The sequence below is a fragment of the Juglans microcarpa x Juglans regia genome, chromosome 6S (assembly GCF_004785595.1).
Source record: "Juglans microcarpa x Juglans regia isolate MS1-56 chromosome 6S, Jm3101_v1.0, whole genome shotgun sequence".
Lineage (NCBI taxonomy): Eukaryota > Viridiplantae > Streptophyta > Magnoliopsida > Fagales > Juglandaceae > Juglans > Juglans microcarpa x Juglans regia.
The window spans coordinates 18297635-18319119 of NC_054605.1; the positions used below are offsets into that span (position 1 = coordinate 18297635).

Sequence of the window (21485 nt, forward strand, 5' to 3'; positions counted from 1 at the left end):
AGTCGAGGCTCTAGAGTCTCCAACCTAGATTAAAGTGTGAATGATTTTGTTATTGGCCGAGTAGGTACGCACTTATTAGAGTCCCGCCAACGCAATTAAGTAAGTCATTAGGCACATGAAAATCTTCGCCAGTAGTAGTTCAAATTGGTGTTAAAATACATTATCTAACAACCTTTTTTTTTTTGTTTATTCAAATGACCAATCAATTATACATGTTGACGAACTGAATGCTTTATGCATGGTAGTGAAAAATACAGTTAAAAAATAAGCGTTGGTTCCAACAAAAGACAGTTGTTTAATAATCTTTCTTTTTTTTCTTTTTTTCTTTTTGTCAAAGTTTTTTGGGTTTATGCTAATTAATGTACCAAGTTGACAAAAACAAGTGTCGACTTAACATTCAACGGAAGCCACCCGAATTGAAAATAACATTGGCACGACTACATGAAATGGAGGACTAGGGAAAACGTAAGAAACGAGCGAAATCAACAATCTACCACTAATTTTCTCGATTAAATTGAATTATTCAAAGATGAAAAAAAAAAGATGAGGAATTTAGGGGTAATTTTGCTAATTATTCAACCTTACTCTCAATCAACTTGTCTGGTTTGCTTTTAAGACTAAAATTCAAAACTTTGAAAATCTCTCATCTCATTATTACAACTTTTTCAAATTTCTACACAAAATAAAATAAACAATTCAATTTTTTCAAATCTCAAAATAAAAATAATATTAAAAAATATATTTTATTTAACTTTTTAACTTTAATCTCAATTCATCTCATCTCATCTCATCTCTGAAAACAAATGAAACTAGATCCTCCTGTAATCTTTTCCCCTCCCCCTAGACCACGTCCCTTTTGCTTTGTTAATAGATAAGTGGCCTACAGTAAAGAGTCCCCGTTTGGATTGAGAAATGAGATGAGATGAGTTGAAATAATTTGTGAATAGTAATGATATTTGTAAATTAAAATTTGTGAATAGTAATGAGAGAATCTCTCAATCTAAACCGACTATTAATAGATAATCTTTGTGCTCTCAAAAGGGGCTTCAACGTTAAGAAAAGATAAAGCCCATTCAAAGATTGACCCGAAAATACAGCAGTCCACAAACGCTACCGAAATCGCATGGGGCTCAGTCAAAATGTAAAACATCTCCTGGTTTGTCTGTCTGTGCAGCTTGTTCAGCCTAAAACTCAAAACATGTTGAGGGAGAACTTTCATACTCACTGCAGTATCACAAATGAAGTCTGTAATAGTCTCAATTCCCAAGTGAATACAGGTCGCATATAATTTACAAAGTAAAGGAAAAGACTAAGCACTTGATGCAACCACTGAGCGGAGCAGCTCAAACTTCATGGCAGTCGGAGGAGCTTGTTCACAGCTGTGTCTAAAGCATCTACGTTTCTCCTCAGGAATTTTCTTCACGAGAATTAATTAAGGTCGTATCAATAAGAGAATTAATTGGTTATTTATATAGCAGGGGAAAAGGGTCCTAAATGTGGTTAATTCATAACATTTGGTGTTTAACTGAAGGTGCTGCAACCACCATTTGATTCCCTCCACTTTTCGAAGAAGGAAAAAATGAGGTGCGTTGTTGGGTACTTCAATAAGCAACTTCAAAGAGAATATGGTAGATGCATGAGCGATGTATGCAACACGTATATAAAGTAAGGTAACAAATGGAAAGGATACAGCTGTATAGCTAGACTGTCCATGCCCTTCATCTCCTCGTTTAATCTGTGAAAATATCCACATCAGGTTAGAAAGGGAAATACATTAGCCACAAAAAGATTATACAAAAGTAAACCACAAATTAATGCGACTTGATGTAATACGTCAGATTGTAAAGTTACTTTTATTGTAAAGTAGATCTAACGGATTCCATGAAGTCACATCAGTTTGTGGATTTACTTTGATGTAATCTCTTTGTGTCTGTAGCAAACTCTCGGTTGGAAATCCCATCTTTATATACGTGTTGCAACATTAACCAAGACATTATTTTAGTAGTTTTAGACTTTTAGTTCCATTCCCAACTTTCTTGGGTCATTGCAACATGAGTGATGATAGGTACAAGTCTTAGGTGAGCAAGCCTCGCGCAGGCCTTTTGTAAAAAAATAGATCCCATCAGAAAAAGTGACTTGCTTTTTACATTTTTTCACGGTAGGGTTCAAATTTTACAAAGGGCCTTCGCGACACTTGTATACTTGAGACTTATAAAAATCATTACTCTTGTAACATTAACCAATACACCATTTTATCACAAGAAGAAATAACTCAAGAGACACATTCACATCAGATTCAAGGATGGGCATGCATGATTTTCTTCACACGTAAAAATGGGCACAAACCTCAAGAGAGAACCTAATTTCATATGCAGTGACCCTTGTCAAATGGTTTTATTTAAGCTGTAATATTTTTTAAATCAAAGTATGGAGAAGGTGGGCATTTAAAAAAAATACCTGAGACATGAATTTATGTACCGATTCCCCTTTGTTGCTGCATCAAGAACTGCATAGCAGAAGGCGTTGTTGAGTGTATATGTTTCCTTTATTTGTTTCATATTTACCCATCGAAAAGAAAAAAGAAAAAAAGAACTGCATAGCAAAAGAATAGAAAGATCAAGCATTCGAACAAAGTAGTCACCACAACCGGCAATTATGATTTTTAACATCCCAACATTGATAATTACAGTCTTAGGCTCCCTAGCTAACCTAGATAGCAGCATTATATAAAATATCTATACGTTACATAATCTTTTACCAGATTCTTGAAGGCAGCCCGCAGCATCAGTGAAGCAATGCATGTGATTGACCGAACTACCAGTAACCTACAATATTCGCATTGTTCCATCAGATAAAGTGTTCTCTGAAATACGACAATTTTGAACAGCCAATAAGCATGAAATAAGAAAGAGCGGAAATAAATAATGCTCTATTTGGTTGGTGAGAATTGAGAAACCTCAATTAAAGAAGATGCCTTCATATATGAAACATTTTCTCAAATTTTCGTCAGCGGCAGTGGTGAGTCGGCACTACCGTTGGTCAAGTTTTTGTCAGATAGTTTTTGAACAGCCAATATTCTTTCCTTTTCCTTGATTTTATCGGAAGCAAAATAGAAATTGTAATAAGAGGACTTTTAAACGAAAGCTAATCTATCATTTAGTAGCCAAAACACTGAAGCAGAAAGTATACATTTCCCATATTTTCTAGCCAGCCAAACAGAAAATAAAAGGCAAAAAACATAAATAATTAAATCAATCAATCAAAATAAACCCGCCAAGTTTTACCTCGGAGATGGCTAAACGAAGTGAAGAGAAGAGAGAAGTAAAGCTCTCGGCGATGGCCACAGAGTCTCTCTCCACGACCTCGAGGGCTCTGAGGATATCGGTCTGACCAAGAGCGGTATTTGATTCCTCGGAAGGTTCGGGCGGGGTTTGAGGGCGCGTGGAGGCAGGATCGATTGTCGGTTCCGAGATTAGGATTTCTGGATTGGCCTCGAAACCCTCTCCCTGAGCTTCTCGCTCTTCATTTTCTTCCATTTCCGGCGGTTATGATCGGGTGCGCGACTTCGCTGCAACTGGTTCAAGAACGAGAAGACCTCGCCTCTCTTTCTCTCTTTGGGCTTTGAGAAAGAATTCGACCCACTACCATTTTGGGCCTTAGTCAATCACTTTCTGGGCTAATGTTTTGATTTTTTTTTACAACGGTAATGAATTCCCTAAAACGTGAAGTATTTACACGTGTAAACAACAAATGGAGCTGCTAGAGCTGCCGAGCGGCAAGCAATTCCACAAGGGAAATGCTATGTATCAGTCATTATTTATTCTCACACCTCACATCTCATTATTTATTCACACCTCACAACTATAATTATTGTTTCTTTTCATAAGATGTGAGGTGTAGAATAGTGAATAGTAACTAATGAGAAGTTTTCATTCCAAAATGAATTCTACCGACTGTAGATTTTTTTTTTCTTTTTTTAAAGTATTTTTAATGTATTATGTTATGAAGAGGACCCGCTGAATCGATCCTTCGACATGCAAGTTAGAAGCGACATGCATGCCACGCCTGCACATTTACTATTAAAACATTGTCTCTGGCATTGTTGAACGGCTGAGGAAGTGTAATTTATGCCCACTACCAATATGCCGCTGCGCAAAGCCTGGAGAAATTTGATTGATATTTTTGTGTTAACATTCTCTCATTTCTACTTCTAATTTGAATGAATGTCCTACTTGCATACAGCTTCAACATTCATAATCGAAATCTCTCTATTTTAGCAGATTTATTGGCGGAATAATGCATGCGGGGAACCTTCCAAAATTAGGAATTTCAATATATGTTGAAAATGCATTTATTTGATAGTTGCATATAAAAAGCAAACGTATAATCTCTAGGTTTTGCCTTGCTCTTAGTCATCTGAAACATAATTAAGTAACAAATATCTGAACAATGAACACACGATCGTTTCTTTCTAAAAGAATACAAGTGGCCTAGAACGGCAGTCGGCAGTACTAACGTGATAAATGTTTCAAATGAGTGCAATGGCAGCAAGCCGATTGCCACATATCAGACCTTACATCCACCAATTCGAAAAGAACAAGAGTCGAAGGCTCCATTCCGCATTACCTTGTAATTCTATAAGCCTACAAAAAACCAGACACCGTTGCTTGAGTTTCCCAGCAGAAATAAAATGAGGACAAATTAATTGATGACAATGAAATGTAATAAACCAAAATATTTTGTGATTTAAAGCCAAATGTTATGAGAAAATGATAATCACAATCAAAATAAAAACAGCAAATAAAATTTTCAAAATTTTTAGTTAAATGAGCATATACCTTAACCCTTTTCAATAGATCCTTGGCATGATTGTCTTTCTTAAAGTGTTCTCTTACGGGCTGCAAATGGACAGAACAAAGCAGTTAGAGACAGTTGACATAACAAAGATGATGAGTTATGACTCTCCGGAGCATACTTTACATTAGCAACCAGCTGCATCAGTTCCTCATCCCCTCGACAAAACTGAGGCAAGTCGACTAATGGATGTACAGTTTTTTTTTTTTTTTGGGAGTGGTTTTTTTTTTTTTTTGGGGGGGGGGGGGGGGGGGGGACCTTCACCTTTTTTTTTTTTTCTTCTTTTTTTAATGACTGGGAACCACCCCACGGCAGAGCCCTTAAGACTCACCCATGGAACCTAAACCCCCAGGGAGACCAGCACAACAATCCACCGCCATGGCCTCCCACTTAAATCGCAATTTGATCCCAGAGTAATCGAACCTGTGACATGGGGCACATGCACACAAGTTCGCCCTAACCATTTGGGCTACCCACGGGTGGGTGACTCTTCACTTCTTTAAATACATAGAAGGTACTCAATGAACAGAGCTCATCCAATCAAAGGTTCACCGCAAATTAAAGCATAATACAAGATAGTAATGGCTTGCAGGAGTCCAATAATATTTATCTCATATCAGTCAAACAGTTACATTAATTAGCTAACCTAAAGAGCACTAAGAAAATATAAATGAGAACATACCTCAAGTATCTTATTCAATGCCTTTGACAGAGCCGGTTTAAGGTCACCTGGGTGTAACTCTCCACTTTCATAGTCAGCAATCAATTCCTCAAAGTTTTTGTAGGTCCTGGATAAGAACAAGGCAGTGTAAGAGAACAATTGGAATCAATGTTTCAGATAGAAATTGGCTTGGCAAAACAGCTCAGGACAACTGCACTCTTTTAAGGAACAAGCATTTTTGTGGGAGTTAATTTTGGTTCAAATGCACAGTCCTAGCCTTAATTAAATGAAATAAATACTGCCATCCTGAAACCATAAAACTTACTTACAACCGCCATCATCTGCATTGCGCTCTACAACAAACTCCTTAAACCAAGGTAAAACCAGATACTTAACATACTCCAAGCAAGGATTGCCTCCCACAATCTTTGGAGGACAGTAAGCTTTCTTTATCTTCAAATTCACTTCAGCCTAGGACAGTCATGAAATTAAGTTTCAGGTTAAAACCTACTTTCATATCTCAAAATGTGCATGTTCTACATGCAACCAATCGAGGCAATGCAACCCTTCCCCAAACTAAATGACAATTTAATACCCCCTTTGCCCGCACCCTACCTCATCATCTTCCATATAAATGGAGGACGATGGATCACTTTTTGACATCTTGTCCTGCCCTTGCTGTAAACCAGGTAACATGTCTGTAAATCACCATTAAGCAAAAGTAATAAACACCTCACAAGGATTCACTTAGAACATTATAGGATACAAAAACATAGAAATCATCGGTATAGGGATTGGGAGGATACGGTGTGACAAAATAATAGGCTTGTTCTTCCTCTTGATGTCATCACAATACTCTCTTGCTAGTACGTTCACTTTCCGCTGATCCATTCCCAGTTGGCAAATGTCGGCCTATTTTGGGGAAAAAACAATTTATATAGTTAACAATAATGCGTTTTAACAGAGATACGGCAATTGCTTCCTCCATAATCCATAAACATATTTGATATTAGTGACAATAAAGTTAAATTGGTAGCCAGAACAGCACTTTCATCCTTATCCTCATCATTTTCACTGTATAACCATTGGCATCAACAAACTTATAAATATATCTCAACATGCTAGAAGTGAATCTGCTGGATATTGCCTCCACTTAGCAGCAACAAACATTTGTAAAATCTCATGCAATTTTCAAGCAAACAACGAAGTGCAAGACACAGTCTCCACGCGCACTGACCAGGGCAACAAAAGGGAATATTTTAATACTAAAGGAAAAAGGCAAGCACCTTCAAGAAAAATATATCAGCACACTGCATGCATGGGTAGAGAATTTGGGCTGCAGTCAACTCATCTTGATCACTTCGACCCATAATTTGACTACACCTGTAATGACGAGCAGCAAACTATAAGTAAAAAAGGACCATATAACCAGCTTATTGAAAAATTCATACAATTATTTACCTGATTATCCTCGGGAGCTTATTCCTTCGAGCTATATCCATAACAAGCGGCCAGTACTCATGTGCCCTTGAATTAATTTCCTTTGATGACCACAAAAATTCAACTTTTCCTCCTTCCAAATCCATTCCAACAGCTTTCCAAATCTCAATCAAGTAGCGCCCAACAGTCTCAATTTTCTTCAAATCACCCCCCATCTTATTGTTTAGCTGGGCAAACCAATCTGCAATCCATATTTTCACTCTGCACCCTGCAGATGTCAGCTTGTTCACGTTTATAGCCTTCATAACTCCCTGTGGACCAAGTTAGCAAATATACCCATTTTCAGATCTCAGAGCATAAGTCATATAGAAACCAAAACCTGCCCCCAGACACGAGATTCCAACAGCTCTTTCCAAAAAGGATCTACCCAGGGAAATTCAACATTTACGAATAGTCAAACAATAATTTCAGAATTAAGTAAAAAGGAATAAAAATAAATCGGGTTTGTGTACAAGAGACGCCCTGTCCCGTCTAGGTTTCGTTCTTTTAATGGAAGAGTCAAAAAAATTCAAAGCTATGGCTATGCCCTGCCCTTCATGCTCTTTCAATGGTATAATCTTTCTGCGAGAACAATATTTTTTTTAATATACATCCAACAGTACACAACTCATGCTTCTTCATACGTAATTAGGTATACCACAAACTTGAGTAGAAATGCATCTACTTACGAAGAAAACGACAAATTGATTAGAAGTCTTCGAAAGGATAGTATGATGATTCGAAAGATTTTTACATACGATAAGCAGTACTACCTGAGCGATGTGCATTCGGCCAGAGGGCTCGAACCCATCGTAACAGATCGGTTCGGGCTTCTTATCCAGTAGATTTCGCAGCTCATCTTCGAGAATACACTCCTCTCCAACACTCCTCACGATCTGGTACTTCTCCTCCAAACTCATCCTACATCAGATCCATTATAAAAAAAAAAAAAAAATATGAAAAATGAAAGAAATAAGACAAAACTAGATGCTCTTGTGTATCTGTACAAATAGAGAATCTCAATTAAGCAAATATGAGTGAATTTCGCGGAGAGATTAGTACTCGTTGGTTGGGTTCAAGGAGCTCGAGGATGGCACCTCCGCTTGGAAGTCAGAAATCGTGATGGATTGAATGGCGGCCTCCGGTGGGGTCTGATTTTGATCTGGTGCTTCGGTCGCCATTGGAGCTGCACAAGCAAGCGAGGCTTCGGGGGGGTGGTTTTGGCCCTTTGGGACCCTGTTTTCAGAGTTTAGGGTTTTCGTCTCTTTTCGGCGTGTATAGGGGATGCGTAAAAGGCGCGCCGAGTGTCACGTGAGCCCTAGTCGCCGCGTGGTTTGAAGATTAACGTTGTGTACAATGTTGCTGGTCAAGATCCGATGAAAATTATTGGTCCACAACTTTCAGTGCGCTCCAAGCTACCTCGTATACTTGAGCAGCACTTTGAACAGTTTGTCATTACCTAATCTATGTTAAACGGTAGGTGCATAAAATTATTTAAAATGATAATTCTTTTAAGTGTTATGGATAATTCTTTTAAGTGTACAAGTCAAGGAGCTGATTTAGATTTAGAAAGTATTTCATTTCATCTCATCTTATTTTTTAAGTTTTTTTAAATTTTTACACAATATATAATAAACAATTCAATTTTTTTAAATCTCAAAACAATAATAATATTTAAAAATAATATTCTAACAATATTTTATTCAAATTGAAAGATTTAGGACATTTGAAGTATTTTTTTAGATCTAGAGGCTACTAGATCTTCTAAAGAAATTCATCTTTGTCAAATAAAGTATTCTTTATAAATTATAGAAGATTGTGGCTTAAGTGGTTGCAAACCAGCAAGTTCTCCAATGGAGCATAATCTAATTCTAAGTGCAGCAGTTGGTAGATCCCTCTTAATATAGAAGAATAATTAGCAAGTTGATATACTTAACTATTACAAGGTTATATATTGCTTTTTCTATTCAGAAATTGAGTTAGTTTATTCACAAGTCAGGTCAACCACACATGGCAGCAGTTCACAGAATGGTTCAGTATATCAAAACCACAATTGGCTTAGGCTTGTATTTCTCCTATTCCTCAACTGATTTTCAGCTAAAGATTTATATAGATTTCGATTGGGTATATTGCTCTGATATCAGAAGATCTATCACTGGGTATATTGTCTTCTTGAGTGCCAATCTAGTTAGCTAGAAATCGAAAAAGAGACATACCATCTCTAGATCTTCTGTCGAGTCAGAGTATAGAACAATGACAGCAGTTGTTTGTGAGTTAACTTGGTTGATAAATTTGTTAGCAGACTTTGGCATTGTTCATTATCGAGTTGCTCTGATGTACTAGATAATCAAGCTACAATCCACATTTTCTCAAATCCAATATATCACGAGAAAACAATACATATTGAATTAGATTGTCATGTGAGGAAAAAGTTGCAAGCTAGAGATATTAAACTGTTTAATGTGAAGTCCAGCCACCAGATAACAAATGTCTTAACCAAGTCACTTGGGTTACATCAGTTCAATCATCTCACTAGTAACCATATATAGTCCATCTTGAGAGGAGTATTAAGACTCAGTATATATAGACTTTCTGTTTTTATTTCACACGTGTACACATAGAAAGTTAGTTACCTTTCTAATTAAGTATTAGTCAATATAGTTGCTTATTATAGTTACTTTCAGCTTTGTATATAAAGTAGTTTCGTCACTTTCTGTACTTACACAATTAAGTAATACAAGTGAATTACTATTCTTTCAAAATTGGAAAAGTTTTGATAAAAGTTAAATTTATAAATTGACGTGATTTAATGCAGTATGTTAGATTATAAAATTATTTTTATTATAAGATATATATAATATATTATATAAAATCAATTTATTTTTTACAAAATTTGTAGCACTTTTTAAAAATATTAAGATGATGATGCAAGCTCAGACAATAGAAACGACATTATACAGTTACCTTTTTTGTTTTGACTATAGTCTCGTTTTGCATGTCAACGGATTGTCACACACGACAGAGATGACGGCATTGCTTGTTCCATTAACTCGGGAGAATCAAGCAGAAACAACGTTAATCATTGTTCGAGAATCTACTCGACACTTACTTAAAAAAAAAAAAAAAAAAAAAAAAAAAAAGATACCGTCCATTACCGGTTAGATTCTATTTTATTCATTCATGCATAATTGCAATTTGCATTGCATGGTGCAGCATTCTTCTCCCATGCATGCTTGATCGTTTGGTTTATTTTGTACCAGTTGTGTTGTTTTCTCACGTTAATTAACATAAAAAAAAATTGATATTTTAATTTTAAAAATTAAATGCTGATATTTAGAATTTATAAAAAAAAGATTGAAAATTAAATCTCTTATAAATTAAATTTTGCAATATTATTTAAATATGAAATATGTGTTATGCACGCGCTTTGTAAGTAGAAATAGCTTTTAGATGGTTATAATTGTAATAAATAATGTATTTATACCAAATTATAAATAAGAATAATGCTAGATATAGTCTTTATGCAATCAATTTTTTTAAAAAAATAGAATCTATCACTTAAAACAGAATTTTTTATATAAATCTTAAATTTATTCAAATTTTCCAGAAAAAAATGACTTAAAACTTATCCATTCTAAAAATAATTTATCGACCAAAACGGAAAAGTGCTAAGGCGGGAAGGGAACTCCAAAATTATTTGGGGGGAAACGCAATTAAACTAAAATCGCAGGCCCTCATTATTTTTTAAAAAAGATTCAGGATAAAACGAAAAACAGAAAAAGGACCTCTCTCTCTCACTCTCTCTCACCAGAATGTCATCGCTCCGGTCTCTGAAATCTCGGTCCTGAATTTCTCCCCCAACGAACAGAATCACGCTTTCAGTTCTCCACCGGATCGGCCCCGAACGCCCGCGCCCTTTCGCTGTTGTATGTATTGTACGTTGGTACGTTTCCAATCTCAGAGCCAGTCCATTGGCCTGTTTTCCGAAGATCTCTACCCATATCGGCATCCTACATGAATCCTCAGGTTCGTTTTCTTAGCCACATTCTCTCCATGAGTCTCCATTCCTGCAAAATGTTGGGTTTCGTTCGGATCTGATCTGGAAGGAAAGACAATGCAACAGAAAGAAAGCGCTTCCTTTGTTTTTCTTTTATTCTGTATTAAATTATGCTCATTGAAGTAGCTTTACTTCGTGCATTTATTTATTTATTTTTTCTGTTTGTTTTGTTTAGCATACGCATGAGAAATTTAACTCAACTAAGCAAAAGAATTGTAGGAGTAAAAGTGGATGGAGCTTTTTATGGTCGAAAGTGTCGAAGAAGAAAAGAATTTTGGTTCCCCATGAGCTCCAGCTCCTTTCCTTTTTTCTTTTTGTGTTGATAATTGTAATAAGATAAAATTTATAGGATAAAAATCACCCATTTAATTTAGTATCACAGTACTGTTAGAATCAAACTGCTACTGTCTATAGTATGAAACTTGGTTGTGAAGTTTTACATCTGCCGAGGTGAAATACTCGCTATGAAGGCTTGGAAAACTAATTGCTTGCTTGGGAAAATTTTCCTTTTCCTTTTTCCTTTTTTTTTTTTTTTTTTTTTTTTTCTGTTGAGACTCGTACTTTGGTTTTCTACATGCTGTCTTTGTGATGCCTGGGGGCTCAATTTGTTAGTTGTATATACATACATACATATATGTATGTATGTATGTATGTATGTATGTATGTATGATACAAATAAATGGAACAATCTGCGGATCCAATCATTTGCTAATTTTTAGTCTTTAAAAACGTATGGTATGCTATGCTTCCTCGAGTGAGGCATATACACCTGCATTCTTGGTTCGGTGTTTCCACCGAGTATATTCCATATTCTTATTGTAGACCTCTTGCTCTAATTTGCTTGCGGAAAACTGTTTAATTGTAGCATTGTGTCCAGGGTTGATCTTAAAAACAAAGCATTTGGGAAGGTCTCGTCATGAGCACCTGGTTAGAGCCACTCAAAGGTGAAAATAGCGGATTATGTTCAAATGGGGCTCATGGTGAAGATGTTGAGCAACTCAGGAGCGAGAGTTTTGGGGGTATGGCTGAAGGTTACCCGAGTTATTCTCTCTCTCCCCATATTCATTTCCACATAACTTGTTCACACGATATTCCCGTTTCCTTTTGTTTTATATTTTGACTTGTATTTTTCAGGTGACCAGCAAACTTCTCTGGTGGAGTGGTTAAATGGTGTACTTCCTCATTTAAATCTGCCTTTGGAAGCTTCGGAGGAGGAATTGAGAGCATACTTGATTGATGGCACTGTTTTATGCAGCATCTTGAACAAGCTCAGGCCTGGTTTGATAGAAATGGTAGGATTACCTTTTGTCTTATCCACCTGTAACCTTTTTGGATATTTTCTTTTTTTGTTATGAGTTTTAATTGTTCTGTCTCCTCTCTTTTTTTTTTCCCAAATTTTACTGCTCAATTGAACAGTTTTTTGTCTACTTTAGGGAGGCAGTTCTGAGACCGTCCCAAATGTCAGAAAGTTTTTGGCGGCTATCAATGAAATAGGATTTCCTGGCTTTGAACTAGCAGATCTAGATCAGGTACCTTCTTTTAATATTGCAGACATAGTAGCCTGATTTATTTGCACCTGTCAATCATATAACTTGGTCTTGGGTATGTTACATCGAGCCTGGACCTTAGGTCGCCTCATACCTATTTTAATGCTTTTGAATTGACCCAACCTTGAGAGAAGTAATTGGGAATATTCTAGGTCAGTATCCATCAACCTCAAAGAAAAATCAACGTTCCCTGCTCTGTGAAAGCAAGGCTCAGTTCAGTTCCGGGTTTTGCTGAATTGTCCCAACTCAAACAAACTTGCACCTGCAGTTGGTTTGCAGAAATTCAAATCATGGATGCTTCCCGATCTCTTATAATTTCTGAACTTTCTTTTGTTTGTTTTAGTTAATTGTCTGAGATTATTTTGCAGGGATCTATGGTGCCAGTTTTGCAGTGCCTTAATACTCTTAGAGTGCATCTGAACTCTAATTTTGGCACAGAAAACTTCCAAAATCAATTAAGAAAAAGATGTGATCTGCTAGAGGTAGGCTTTTCAAAGGAAATTGATCACTCTGAAGGGCCTGTTTCGTCATCTGGACAACATCCAGCTGAAAATGGGGGAGAGTGGCACAGAGGTTCAGTTGATGCCGAATTTCAATGTGCTTTGCATGATCCTTCAGGTATGCTCATCAATATCTCAATTGAAAGGGAACAAGATATTTATGTGCGCATGACACCCTGCTCATGGCATATTTGTGTGTAAATTCAAACAACAGATGCATTTAGATCATGCATGCAATATGTGATGCATCACCAGCGGCTGTTTGGAGGAAATATGTTTGGCATGGTGGCCTACATTACTTAATGAGTGACTTTATGTCTGAGATTCAGTCACTGAGCTTTATGAAACTATGGATTGGCAGGCATAGGGAGAGAGGGGTGGGGGTGGGGACTAAGGTTGGTTCACTTGGTCTCATTCTGTGTGAGGTGCCATTGGCCTTACAGTTCATTATCTTGGGCATCTAAGGCAACCACTGAAGAGAGACAGAGGTGTGGCTGGGGGCCTCAATGTGAAACAACTTGTTCTGATTGCCAAATTTATCTTGCTTTTCTTTGATTTTTTAATTTTTAATTTTGCTCATTTCATCTTGGATTTATATTGTTTGTTTTCTCGTGTAGAGCCATCAGATGCATTAATACATCACCTTGGATATAAGTTTAATGAGATGTTGCAATCAAACCAAGGATGTTTTCCTGATTCTTCTGATGCCAAAATTGTAGATTTAATCAAGTCAAACAATTTGGATGTAAGCTCATTTTTTTAAACCTATATGGTCTGTTGTGGTTTTCTATTAAGTTTGATGATGTTCTCATGTTTTACTGCAATTCTTTTCACAGAAGGCTACTACTCGATTACTTTTCAACACTGTGAATAAGATTTTGGATGATAGCTTGCTAAGAAAGAGTGGGGACGTACCTAATGTATGACAGTAAGAGGATGCACGGTTACCATACAACTATAGCATGCCTTGAACTAATATATTCTCTCTCTTTATTTTTCCATTGGGATCACTCACTGGTTCCCCCCAAAATTTCCAGCCTGTGGCATGGTTGTTGAGAAAAGTCATGCAAGTGATAGAAGAGCGAAGTTCAACCGTAGCAGGAAACTTAAAAACTGTAAACTGCTTTAGATTTTTTCCCCAAAAATCAGAGTATATTTTATACTGCTCATGAGTAATAATTTTATGCATTGTTCCATGCTTGCAGCAAAATAAGCTTTTTAAGGTTCGAGAGGAGAAGTATCAATCAAGAATAAGAGTGCTCGAAACGCTTGCAACAGGGACTAGTGAAGAAATTGAGGTACACTTGGTTTCATATGCATGCATTTTGTTTTTGTTTCACCCAATTGATTTTAACCCTTCTTGTTCCTCTAGGTTGTTGTGAAACAACTTCAAGAGCTGAAGGTGCACTACTGTTCTTAGCCTTCTCTTTGTATTCAATGTTTCTTTTGTTGAGCTTTGATTATAATAATCCTAACGAATAAATGCTAGATATTATATCCATTTTAAGTACTCCTTAAGTTCCTTCCCCTAATGAACGTTATTTATCTCTCCCATATATGTTGAAGAGCTTTAGAACCACCATCACTTATCATGGTTAACTCTCCAAATTGATGTCACATATCCAATGTTGTACTGTTACAAATGAAATATCCCTATCCATTAATTTCACTTTTCTTAATTTGTTATTATACAAAATCTCAATCTATTATATTCTATAATTTGTAAAAATGTGCAACGTCAATTCTCTTATTTACACAGCTGTATCCCATATGTTTATTCATGATGCATGTGTAAATTGCTTATTTGATGAAGCCTGGGCACCTTATTTTTGAAAATGAAGAATGATTTTCAGTTATGTAAAAAAATTATCACATTGTAAAGCTGATAAAAACAAAAAACTGGAAAATGGGGATAACGGTAACTATTATTTTCCCCATTTGCAAAAGAACAACCATTGCTGCAACAGGGTCATTAGTTATTTTGCTAGTGAGTTATTATTACTTCTAACATATTCTTATGTGGATCTTGCAGATTGAGAAGACCAAAATAGAAGATAAAAAGAAACTTGAAGAGCAAGACATGCTAAAATTACAGGAAGAGAAGGGTCGTAGTGATATGGACATTTTGACACTAAAACAAGAACTAGAAATGGCCAAAAGGACACATGAGGATCATTGCTTGCTATTAGAATCAAACTCTAAGGAAGCTAAAGTTGAGTTGGAGAAAAAGTTGGAGGAACTTGAGTGCCTTTTAACAAGTTCGAGAAAGAAGGTAGAAAAACTTGAGGCATTTTCTGAATCTAAATCACTGAGATGGAAGAAGAAAGAGCGAATCTACCTGAGCTTTATAGATTATCAATTTGGAGCCTTGCAGGTTTGTCTTAATTTTCATTTTTCCTATTCTTATATCTTGTGAAAATTGATCTATAACATGGTTTTATCCATAGGAATTGAAGGGAGCTTTAGAGTCCATAAAATATGAAGTCTTGAAGACAAAAAGAAGTTATCCAGAGGAATTCTATTACCTAGGTAGGTTTGATCATTCATAGTTTATGTTGTACTAAATATTGTGCATTTATCTTTGTTAGGGAATTTTCTCACAAGTATTTTTTCTTGAACAGGATTGAAGATTAAAGGACTAACAGAAGCTGCCGAAAATTACCATGTAGTTCTAGCTGAAAATCGTAGGTTGTATAATGAAGTTCAGGACTTGAAAGGTGCAGCATTTGGTCTTCTTGGTTGTTGCTGGAGTTTATTGGTTCTTAGATAGTGTGTTTTTTTCTTATTTATTTTTCCGAGCTCATAGCTAATGCCTTTCATTTTACTTTTTCACTCTCTTATGTAGGAAATATTAGAGTGTATTGTCGCATAAGACCATTTCTTCCAGGACAAAGTAAGAAGCAGACCATTATGGAATATATTGGTGAAAATGGTGAATTAGTTATTGTGAATCCCTTTAAACAAGGGAAAGATAGCCGTAGGCTGTTCAGGTTTAACAAGGTTTTTGGTCCAACATCTACTCAAGGTATTAATTTGTAAATGAATGATGTTTACTCTTTTGGTCACACCTTTTCTTCTAACTGATGTATTTCATTATTAGTGAAAACATTCTGGCATTTTAATTTTTATTCATTTTAAATCATGTGCTGACAGAGGATGTATTTATGGACACTCAACCATTAATCCGGTCTGTCCTTGATGGATACAATGTATGCATATTTGCTTATGGTCAAACTGGCTCAGGAAAGACCTATACGATGGTATGAAAATATTTCACATTGTATTAGTTTTACATGTCTAAAGTTTTGCCTTACACCTTTTATTGTATTTCATCCAGAGTGGGCCTAATATAATGTCAGAAGAGGACTGGGGGGTTAACTATAGAGCTTTAAATGATCTTTTTCAAATTTCTCAAAGCCGGAAAAGCTCCATTGCATATGAAGTTGCTGTTCAAATGGTTGAGATATATAACGAACAAGTCCGTGATCTACTCTCAATCGATGGCCCTCAAAGAAGATATCCTTTATTATTTTTTTGTTGGCTTTAATTCAATTGCACTGTTGATTGTAGGATGCACTCCATCTGATCATTTAATTCTGAGTAGCATTCTTGGCTGCTCCTCTCACCTTATTATGTTATGGAAAAGCCTGTTGTTTGCTTTGACTTGCACACACTTGGGATTTGGAACACCACACAACCAAATGGGTTAGCTGTCCCTGAGGCAAGCATACACCCTGTTCAATCAACCGCTGATGTCCTGGAGTTAATGAATATTGGTTTAATGAATCGGGCAGTTGGTGCCACGGCCCTGAATGTAAGAAGTAGCAGATCCCATAGGTATTATTCTCAGTCCTCAGTTTGTTTGCCAACCACTTTTCAGTTTAGTTATTTTCATTTGGCATGGATTTATTCAATCATATGGTGCAGCATTCTCACTGTTCATGTTCGAGGCACGGACTTGGAGACCGATGTTGTTTTGCGTGGCAATCTACATTTGGTAGATCTTGCTGGTAGTGAAAGAGTGGGTCGGTCTGAAGCAACTGGGGATAGGCTTAGGGAGGCACAACATATAAACAAATCACTATCAGCTCTTGGAGATGTAATTTTTGCTTTAGCACAGAAGAGTCCACATGTACCATACAGAAATAGCAAACTAACTCAAGTACTTCAGACTTCTTTAGGTACCTTTTTTTTTTTTTTTTTGGTCTTCAACTATGGTAATAAGTTATGAATGTGACTTGTTTTATCTTTTAGCTCATTTGTCTTCTCCAAATTGTAGGCGGTCAAGCAAAAACCCTTATGTTCGTACAGCTTAATCCGGATATAGATTCCTACTCCGAGACTATAAGTACCTTGAAGTTTGCGGAGAGAGTTTCTGGTGTAGAGTTAGGTGCTGCTCAGAGCAACAAAGAGGGAAGAGATGTTAGAGAACTTACAGAACAGGTCCAATATTTTATTCTTCTTAACATGCTTACTCATGTATCCTGCTCTCAACAATACCAAGCAGATGTTTCAGAGTGCTGTATCTTTTTCCTCTTAAATGCTTTCTTTTTGCGAGCTCCTGTAAGCTTCTCACTCTAAAATAGCTATAGGTCTTTCCCAAGATTATCGACAATGTTGGTGTATCACAAAAACAGAAAGATTAAATCCTACAATAATCAATGACCCTTTGAAAGCAATGAGCTGTCAACTAGGAATGATTGAGAATGAATTTGCAATAGCTTGTGGGTTGTAACTGCTCGTGATTTTAATAAGTTGTCCATGTTAGACACGATAGTGGTCATATTTGTGCCACTCTTTCTTGAATCTGAATTTCATCCACAAAAACGTCTGCATCAAAAAACCCTTTACAGATTTTTGCATGTGAGCTTGATAGGATCTGATTCAGGATTTCTTGACTTATTAAGCTCTAAATACGGCTATATTGGTTAAAGGTGGAAAATCCTTGCTCCTTGGAGCCTATCCATAAAGTCCACTTTACTCAACAGCAATTGAGTTTATTTGGAAGGCTATTAAGACCATTTCCCTTACCCACCATACTAGGCCTACCATGTTTTCAGCTCTGGGGAGTAAAAGCATGAGAAATTGTTGGAGGGCACAAGTTGGGCCTTAATTGATTACCTTTCTTTAAAGTTTTACAAACATCTTTGATTCCCTCTTCTTTTGATTTTTCTTTTCCATCTGATTCCTTTTTCACCTTGAAGGTCGCATCCCTCAAGGACATGGTTGCAAAGAAAGATGAAGAGATTGAGCACTTGCAGCTTCTCAAGGCTAATGCCAATGGTACTAAGCATGGTATGACCTCATTTAAGTATAGGTCTTCCTCTCCAAGGAGACCTTCCATTGGGACTTCTCGACAAAGCCAAAGACTGACAGGAGCAAAAGACTCAGGGATTTTGGAGAGAGCAGCTTCAGATATGGACAACTGTTCAGAGAGCAGTGATAAGCACTCTGAAGCTGGTTCTCAGCCGTCAATGGATGAATTTCGTAGACGCCAGAAGGAATTGTCTCCTCAATCGAAGCTATCTGGAGGGGATGTAGGTCAGGATTTTAACGAAGACATTGAGCTCTTGGGCTTTGGGGATGCAGATTCTGAGGAAAGATTAAGTGATATATCTGATGGTGGGCTTTCAATGGGAACAGAAACTGAAGGCTCAATATGCAGTGTTGTGGAGTACACCCTATTCCCTGAAGTAGCAAAACCACCCAAAAACACAGCTTCCGAGTGCACACCAGCTCGGAACAAAGAGAAGTAAGTCTTTCTTATTTCCATGTGCTTCTTCTAATATGTCACTTCTACATATAATATTCATCTCTCGAATATTACCGATGCTCATTCTGTGATGTCAACAAGGCAACAAATGCTTTTTAAATCTTATTGCCCCCAACTTCGGTTCTGCAATCTGGGTTATGGAAGCTTCCATGTCCCTTGCAATATTGCACGTTTTCTATAGTTGAGTGACCTACTGCCAATTATATCATATCTCTAGTTCCAATGATAAAACTTCCTAGCTTTATTTTTTGTTCCAGCAGCATCTCTGCTGCATTTGGTATTTTGATAAAAGCTCACAGTTGTAAACGCAGTGACATTTCCATTAAGGCCTAAAAAGGGGGTTGGGGGGTGTGAGCTCTTTCACTCAACAGCATTAGTTATCAAATCACATTTACATAAGTTAATGTGATGCCTAATTTCTTTATATTTGCTTGAGCACAGGCCACCTCTGCTTGAACGCAGGCCAAGTTTACCATCTAAACTTCCAAAGCCTCCCCAAAAGCTGGTGCAGACCAACTCGTCTCGGCTTTCACTGACCAGAAAGTCCTCAAAGATCTCATCACCAAGTAAGTAAATTTACATATTTCTTTCATATGACTAGATCAATAGTCATTTAGGTGGTTTATTGCCTTCACTAGTCAGTTCTTAGCACCTCACCTCTCTTTCCTTCTCTCCCTAATCTTTGTCTACCAAAATTTCCAATGTCCTTGTAATGCTTGTCAGGTGCTAGGAAAACTTCTGCTAGCAGCTCCTCTGCACTCAAGCCCCGCAGAGGGAGGCAATGAATTTGAAGGCAATTTGGTTGGCAGGGGGAGAATTCCTATGCCCTAACTAGCTTGTATCTATGATAGGAACTAGGAACCCACTGTAGTTTGTACTCTTTAACTGGATTGTTTTACATAGTGATAGTGGATTGGAAGAGATAACTGCAAAACTTAACTTTGTAATATGGGTAGTTTAGGATCATAGTGTAACTTCCGTTTGTCGGTTTTCTCCATTTTGGTCCTTATTTAGTCATATTTTCATTTTTAAGATTATCCATGTCCAGGTTTTTTTTTTAACCCAACACCTTGCTACTGGCCGTTACTAGAAGTAGTGCCGGTCGACTTAATAACTCAGATTGCCGACAAAACATCAATTATGTGGTGTTCTGACCATTAAACAAAGGAAAATGATTTACACAACATTTTACACAATTATGTTTTAAATTAGGAGTACTTTTGTAAAATACCTTATACAAATAACATCATTTTACAAAAATATTCTCATTTTATAACATTGTTGTGTAATGTATTGTGTGTATATCATTACTTTGTGGTTTGTTTTTGTGTAATCTTTTTGTGATTAAATATTTCCCATAAATAAATAAATAAAAGGCAAAGAGTTTGGGCATCTTTTTCCCCAATTTTGTAGTACTAAATTGTACCTCCGTATAACTTTCGAAGTGGGATTGTTGGTTTAATCTTAACTCACTCAAATTTTTTCAAAGGAAAAATGTAAATGATTTTAATGCTAATTATTTTTAAGACAAACTCCATGCACCGTTCAAGTACTTCAGACTTCTGTTTTCTGTCTTCAACTATGGTAATAAGTTATGATTGTGACTGGTTGTCTTAGCTCATTTGTCGTCTCCACTGTTTTTAAGCAGTAGTTTTTGTCTGCATCTTTTTATAATGAATCGATAATTTCATTTACAGTATTAAATCAAACAAATTAGGAAGCAGCGGTGGCCATACAAGTACTTATAATCACTATGCTGTCCGATTCTACTCATGCATACAACTGCAGAAAAGTCTCTACAATTCCTAATGTGAAACCTCAAATGAAATCTGGGAGATGAGAAACAATTAAGAAAAATAAGCTCTTTTTAATCGACGATATTCGGAGGGACTGAAAAAAAAAGGACTTTGGCTGAGATTGGAATAACACAACACTTACCTTTTCCGATTAGTGTGTACCAAAACTGGTCTTGATAGAATATCAAATTGGGAACAACAACGTAGTGTCTGAGAAGTGAGCTAATCTCTTGGGGGAGAGGGAGGTGTGAAGACGATGACATCGCGTTTCTTTAATCCCCTCCTCATCCAGAAATCTTCGTGCCAATCCCCATGCAAAGCGTAAGTATACCTCATCTTGAAAACAAACTGATGTTCCGACTGAGAATCTTGGTCCCAAACGGCCAAACGGTGACTGGCATGCCGGTCGTGCTCTCGACTTGTTTGAACGAATCCATATTCAAGAATGGCAAAGTATCTTCATGGACCAGTTTTGTTGGCAGCACGAGCCGATCCCTCTTAGAAAGATCAACAGCCGTGAGAGTCTACTTGAGTCCCCAAGAAACCTCGGAAACCCACGGCGTCCGCTCTTCTTTTTATTTATCTCTGCTGGGAGGTACTCTCTTCGTCTCGGTTTTGGAGGCCACTGTCACAGGGCTCTCCCTTTGAACCAGTAGCAGTCTTTTCTATGGATTTTTTCTGCTTAGAACCACCCAATGATTTATCAACCAGATGTGCAAATAAATACGGATCATTGGTTTTTTCGCTTGTTTTGGGCTTGTTGACTTTCGGCTGAAATCCGCAAGAAGGTATCAATTTAGTTGAAACTTCGTTCTCAG

The 21485-nt window shown here is 36.8% G+C and overlaps 3 protein-coding genes across 8 annotated transcripts; 1 reads left to right on the top strand and 2 right to left on the bottom strand.

Moving 5' to 3' along the window:
- Positions 1 to 973: 973 nt before the first annotated feature.
- LOC121237641 lies at positions 974 to 10801 on the bottom strand. Of its 2 annotated transcripts, XM_041134481.1 has the most exons (7): positions 10780 to 10801; positions 3285 to 3612; positions 2759 to 2825; positions 2458 to 2506; positions 1691 to 1735; positions 1318 to 1417; positions 974 to 1224 (listed from the first exon to the last, which is right to left on the bottom strand). In XM_041134481.1, the coding sequence occupies exons 2-6, from the start codon at positions 3534 to 3536 to the stop codon at positions 1351 to 1353; spliced, it is 480 nt and encodes a 159-aa protein (XP_040990415.1). In that variant the 5' UTR covers positions 3537 to 3612; positions 10780 to 10801; the 3' UTR covers positions 974 to 1224; positions 1318 to 1350. The 2 variants fall into 2 exon arrangements, with proteins under 2 accessions (XP_040990415.1, XP_040990414.1); XM_041134480.1 differs by having other exon boundaries at positions 998 to 1417.
- LOC121237580 (tyrosine--tRNA ligase 1, cytoplasmic) lies at positions 4336 to 8289 on the bottom strand. The gene is made up of 10 exons (XM_041134394.1): positions 8057 to 8289; positions 7768 to 7915; positions 6977 to 7266; positions 6802 to 6898; positions 6322 to 6427; positions 6131 to 6213; positions 5841 to 5986; positions 5537 to 5642; positions 4839 to 4898; positions 4336 to 4643 (listed from the first exon to the last, which is right to left on the bottom strand). Exons 1-10 carry the CDS (start codon positions 8173 to 8175, stop codon positions 4623 to 4625), a joined length of 1176 nt encoding a protein of 391 aa, XP_040990328.1. The 5' UTR covers positions 8176 to 8289; the 3' UTR covers positions 4336 to 4622.
- LOC121237515 (kinesin-like protein KIN-14J) lies at positions 10779 to 19868 on the top strand. 5 transcript variants are annotated; one of them, XM_041134270.1, is made up of 22 exons: positions 10779 to 11020; positions 11917 to 12091; positions 12186 to 12343; positions 12485 to 12580; positions 12967 to 13216; positions 13716 to 13843; positions 13935 to 14018; positions 14136 to 14213; positions 14304 to 14396; positions 14471 to 14500; positions 15131 to 15472; positions 15546 to 15627; positions 15720 to 15815; positions 15944 to 16123; positions 16252 to 16358; positions 16436 to 16614; positions 16771 to 16935; positions 17026 to 17279; positions 17378 to 17541; positions 18303 to 18850; positions 19313 to 19437; positions 19595 to 19868. In XM_041134270.1, the coding sequence occupies exons 2-22, from the start codon at positions 11968 to 11970 to the stop codon at positions 19654 to 19656; spliced, it is 3345 nt and encodes a 1114-aa protein (XP_040990204.1). In that variant the 5' UTR covers positions 10779 to 11020; positions 11917 to 11967; the 3' UTR covers positions 19657 to 19868. The 5 variants fall into 5 exon arrangements, with proteins under 5 accessions (XP_040990204.1, XP_040990203.1, XP_040990207.1 ...); XM_041134269.1 differs by having other exon boundaries at positions 11929 to 12091; XM_041134273.1 differs by having other exon boundaries at positions 11929 to 12082.
- The last annotated feature ends 1617 nt before the right edge of the window (positions 19869 to 21485 follow it).

Bases quoted from the DNA above. Each gene is read 5' to 3' on its own strand.
- LOC121237641 (XM_041134481.1), bottom strand. From the start codon at position 3,536: ATGGAAGAAAATGAAGAGCGAGAAGCTCAGGGAGAGGGTTTCGAGGCC. The intron at 2,826-3,284 runs GTAAAACTTGGC...CGAATATTGTAG, and splicing joins TTCGTTTAGCCATCTCCGAG to GTTACTGGTAGTTCGGTCAA. The intron at 1,418-1,690 runs GTATCCTTTCCA...ATTCTCGTGAAG, and splicing joins GACAGTCTAGCTATACAGCT to AAAATTCCTGAGGAGAAACG.
- LOC121237580 (XM_041134394.1), bottom strand. From the start codon at position 8,175: ATGGCGACCGAAGCACCAGATCAAAATCAGACCCCACCGGAGGCCGCC. The intron at 7,916-8,056 runs GTACTAATCTCT...GATCTGATGTAG, and splicing joins TCCTTGAACCCAACCAACGA to GATGAGTTTGGAGGAGAAGT. The intron at 5,987-6,130 runs GTAGGGTGCGGG...TGACTGTCCTAG, and splicing joins TTTATATGGAAGATGATGAG to GCTGAAGTGAATTTGAAGAT.
- LOC121237515 (XM_041134270.1), top strand. From the start codon at position 11,968: ATGAGCACCTGGTTAGAGCCACTCAAAGGTGAAAATAGCGGATTATGT. The intron at 13,217-13,715 runs GTATGCTCATCA...TTTCTCGTGTAG, and splicing joins TGCTTTGCATGATCCTTCAG to AGCCATCAGATGCATTAATA. The intron at 16,615-16,770 runs ATATCCTTTATT...TGACTTGCACAC, and splicing joins ATCGATGGCCCTCAAAGAAG to ACTTGGGATTTGGAACACCA.